At 43.7% G+C, this 5,000-nt stretch overlaps 1 protein-coding gene across 1 annotated transcript in view; it reads right to left on the bottom strand.

Moving 5' to 3' along the window:
• Positions 1-2,947: 2,947 nt before the first annotated feature.
• The window catches only part of LOC307270888 (uncharacterized protein), a gene marked incomplete at both ends in the record, with an annotated part of 4,185 nt that continues 2,132 nt past the window's right edge, over positions 2,948-5,000 (bottom strand). The window contains 2 exons of the mRNA XM_080054774.1: positions 2,948-3,457; positions 4,327-4,463. Coding sequence (XP_079910900.1) covers positions 2,948-3,457; positions 4,327-4,463 — 647 coding nt within the window. The remainder of the gene's footprint in view (positions 3,458-4,326; positions 4,464-5,000) is intronic.

Raw genomic sequence — 5,000 nt, 5'->3', positions numbered from 1 at the left:
TTTACAGGGTTCCAGGTTCCATTCGTTCACACACAGTCATACTGGTGGTGGTAAACTACCATAGTAGCCACAGCTGCCCTGGGGCAGACTGACGGAAGCGTGGCTGCCATTCAGCGCCTACGGCCCCTCAGACCACCACCTCAAACATACAGCAGTCATACACATTCACACGAGGCAAGGTGGGTGGAGTGTCTTGCCCAAGGACACAACAACCATGACACAAGTGGCAGGGCGGGGATCGAACCTCCAACCCTTTGATCATCGGCCGACCCGCTCTACCAACTGAGCCACAGTCGCCCCAATAATCATAATGTGTTTGGAATGGTAGCATGTGATGGGCAAAGAGATTCGAGTCATCCTTAAAATGACACAAAACATATATTTTTAAAAAGTCTTATGAAGTCTGAAATGAAATCATCCTAATTTTAGATTTTAGAAAATTTAAAATTTCTAAAAGAAAATGTGATTGTGAAGTCAATGTGACCAGAGTGCTTCTATTGGGTTAATTCATCATGTAGATATTTATATATATTTTTTTTTAAGATTATTTTTTGGGCATTTTCAAGCTTTATTAGACAGTACAGAGTTGAAATGGGGAGACAGACAGAGAGAGAGAGAGAGAGAGAGAGAGAGGGGGGATGACCTGCAGTAAAGGTCCACAGGTCAGATTTGAACCCGCGACCACTGCAACGAAGGCCAGAGCCGATATGGTACACGCTCTATCCACTACACCACCGAAGCGCCCATAAATGTATTTCTTTAATCAAACATAAATAAATCAACACTTCAGAGGCACAGCAGTTTGACAGACAACATTTATTCTGCTTATAAAATCAAGATGTTTCACACCGATACAGACACATGAAAAACAAACTGACAAACTTTGTTATTCTGTGAAAATATCACAAATCTGCACTTCTGTATTTCACTATCAGCTGTCTCCAAAAGTGTGTGCGAGTGTGTGTGTGTGTGTGTGTGTGTGTGAGAGAGAGAGTGTGTGAATGTGTGTGTGTGTGAGAGAGAGAGAGAGAGTGTGTGTGTGAGAGAGAGAGTGTGTGTATGTGTGTGTCTGTCTGTCTGTGTGTGTCTGTCTGTCTGTCTGTCTGTCTGCCTGCCTGTCTGTATGTCTGCCTGTCTGTCTGTCTGTCTGTCTGTCTGTCTGTCTGTCTGTCTGCCTGCCTGTCTGTCTGTCTGCCTGTCTGTCTGTGTGTCTGTCTGTCTGTCTGTCTGTCTGTCTGTCATCTATCAAAGCTTCAAGCCTTCTAACAGATACAGAAAATAAATAATATATTATTCTATGTGTTTTGCAGCATCCAGTCTGCGCTATAGGAATGATGTCATGATACAATTTAACAGTATAGTTAAAGGGACACTGTGTAACATTTTAAGTAATTTATTAACTAAAATCAATATCCTCATTCATAAATATGTCCTCATTGGTGTAAAATCACCTCTGCCAATAATCGGAATTATCCTCCTGAGTGGAGAATTACAAATATTAATATTACATTTTGTACATTGAGCAGGCAGGTCTTATGGAGGAATCCATGTTGGTTGGAATGTCATCAGGTGCACTGTTTAAAATTTAGAATTGTTCTTGTCCTTGAAGGCCACTGTAGCTTCTGTTATTATTCTAAAGGGTTGGGGTTACCCAGGGAGCGTTGCATTCTAGAACTTTGTAGAACTTTCTTGATGATGTCATATTACACACTGCACCTTTAAGAACCATGTCGTTGAAAAGCGCCACTAGTCTAAAGTAGCTGTGTGCAATTTTTTCTTTAGTCCTTCCCTGCGTTCCAAATCTCCTCCTCTTTCTTCTTTCTATTCTACATACTACATCTGACCATACAAATAATCTAGTTAGGATGCAGTAGGCATACTATTGGGACATACTTTACTCTCTTATTTCATCATAACATTGCGCCTTGATCTTGCCTCTTGCTTTTATATCCGTCGCATCCCCGTTTGTTTTCATATGGAGGCTTCGTCGATGTGACGTCACTTCACGTGCGCACTGGATTGTGGGTCAGAATCGGCCCAAATAGGATGCAGTTTTCAACACTAACAATCTTGGCCGGATGAAGTAGGACATCCGGGTCTTTCTAACCATCCTAAATCTGGCCACAAGAATCGGGACATCCTAAATCTTTTTTCTACCGTACTATATAGTAGAAAGTATGGGGATTGGAACGCAGGGTTTGTGTAGGTAATGGGACATGTTCAGTCTCTCACACATTCTTTCAGAAGACATAAAATAAATACATAAATAGATATTGAAGTTGGAACGACCACATAGCTGCCTATAACTGCATCCTGTCCCGTCCAGGAGATATACAAAGTGCATCAAAACATGCCCGTTTACAGAGCCTAGGCTGTGTATTAACGCTGGATTGTTATTTTCAGCACACACACAGTACGGACAGGTAACGCGATCATGAGGAGATATTCACTGATTTTGACAAAAAAGTGATTTTGACAACAAGCGTTCTCCAGAATCACTGACTGCACCTTTAAATTCACTTCCTCATAACCGACCAATCAGGCACTAGCTACAAAGCACATGACATATTGTGATGAAACCAGCGAGTGTTGCTGTGGTGGGCCCCTTTGTTTACAAACCAGTTTACAGAGCCTAGGCTGTGTATAATCAACAGATTATTTTTCAGCTCACACACACACACACACACACACACACACACACACACACACACACACACACACACACACACACACACACACGCACACACACACACACACACACACACACACACACACACGCACACGCACACGCACACACGCACACACGCGCACACGCGCACACACGCACACGCGCACACAGTACATACAGGTAGCGGGATCATGAGGACATATTCACTGATTTTGAACAAGCATTCTGACTGCACCTCTAAACACATAATAGTTAGTTAGTTAGTTAGTTAGTTAGTAGTTAGTTAGCTACAGAGCACAAGTCCCTTTTCATGTGTATCTGCAGTCCACTGGCACTAGTGAAAGCCTTGGAGCACTGCACACACCGATAGGGCTTCTCCCCTGAGTGTGTGCGCTTGTGTTTCTTCATAGTGTCGCCATCACTGAAGGTTTTACAGCAGTAGGGGCAGCTATATGGCCTCTCTCCCGTGTGTATCCGTAAATGTCTTCTCAGATTCCCACGCTGACTAAAGGACTTTGAACAGAAGGTGCAGCGGTGTGGTCTCTCTCCCGTGTGCGTGCGCATGTGGCGGCGCAAATCGGCCGACTGAGCGAAGGATTTGCAGCACAACTCACAGCCGTAGGTCTTTCGCTGCTGCTCGAGGTGCATTCGAAGACCGTGGGAAAGGGCAAATGCCTCGCCACAGCGCGGGCAGCGGTGAACCAACTCGGGGACACACGTAGTGGGACTGTTGGACTCAGTCGGGGTGGGGGGGTTCTCAAGAGAGGATTTCTGGTTATGATGAGATTCCTGGAGGAAAAAAATAATATCTCAATTATTTTTGGCCCATATAGCATTTTTTCATACACAGTGAAGGCGACACAAAGAGCTTTACTTCTCTTTAGAACTTTTACTTTCAAAAATTGCTGCAGGAACTTGTCTTTATTGTAATATTTTTTTTTATCCTTTATTTCTACAGGTAAATCCCATTGAGACCGAAGACTCTTTTGCAAGGGAGACCTGTTTCCCTTTCCCACGTTACCATTCACACACACATTCATACCCCGATAGCAGGCTAACTATCGACATTCACACGAGGCAAGGTGGGTGAAGTGTCTTGCCCAAGGACACAACAACCATGACACAGGTGGCAGGGCGGGGATCGAACCTCCAACCCTTTGATCATCAGCCGACCCGCTCTACCACCTGAGACACAGTCGCCGAGCCAATGCATGTTACAATAATGAAACACACTTAAATTATTGAACTATACTTAAGGGATGAAAAAATAATTTATTTATTTTATACATACACTTTTTGTGAATTTAAAATATATCGGTATCTGAATTTTTTCACTCCGTAATATCCGAATCACTATTGGCCACAAAAAAAAAAAAAAAACGTAATGGTCGGTCCCTAAAAACAAGTAAAAGTAGAAATATAATAAAGGTCAATAAATAAGGGGCGCTCCGGTGGTGTAGTGGATAGAGCGTGTACCATATTGGCTCCGGCCTTCGTTGCGGGTTCGAATCCGACCCGTGGACCTTTACTGCAGGTCATCTCTCTCTCTCACTCTCTCTCTCTCTCTCTCTCTCTCTCCATTTCAACTCTGTACTGTCTAATAAAGCTTGAAAATGCCAAAAAATTAAAAGGTCAATAAATAATATTCACTGTCTCACCACCACTGTCTCTGGCTCTGGCTCCGTGAACGGTTCAGGGGCAGTCAGGGTGAATTCCTCCGGCTCTGTTTTAATGACCGATGCCCGCGGATCCTCTCTCAAAGCGGGGACGTTTATGTGGACAGCAGGCGGTGAATCTATGGAGGTATTCACACAGGAGAGAGACGGAAAGGGTATGAATTCAATTATTACATTAATCAAGATTAATAGACATAGGGTCATGTTATTGCATTGCACTCTCTGTCTGTCTGTCTGTCTGTCTGTCTGTCTGTCTGTCTGTCTGTCTGTCTGTCTGTCTGTCTGTCTGTCTGTCTGTCTGTCTGTCTGTCTGTCTGTCTGTCTGTCTGTCTGTCTGTCTGTCTGTCTGTCTGTCTGTCTGTCTGTCTGTCTGTCTGTCTGTCTGTCTGTCTGTCTGTCTGTCTGTCTGTCTGTGTGTGTGTGTGTGTGTGTGTGTGTGTGTGTGTGTGTGTGTGTGTGCGCGTGTGTGTCTTGTGTGTGTATGTGTATGTGTGTGTGTGTGTACTATACAGTTTCAGAGGAGGGGGGTTTGTTTACATTCACAGAGCCTGCAGTTGTAAACAACAACAGTGAAACAGTAACTTTTCAGGAAGCTTTTCTAACTTATAACAGTGTTCCAGGGATCTACATTTTCCTGTGACGAAATTTTCAGTTAT

Source organism: Ammodytes marinus, assembly GCF_949987685.1.
Source record: "Ammodytes marinus genome assembly, contig: scaffold_224, whole genome shotgun sequence".
Taxonomy (NCBI): domain Eukaryota; kingdom Metazoa; phylum Chordata; class Actinopteri; order Uranoscopiformes; family Ammodytidae; genus Ammodytes; species Ammodytes marinus.
The sequence above is the reverse complement of the archived record's forward strand: the minus strand, read 5'-3'. Positions and strand labels throughout refer to the sequence as shown.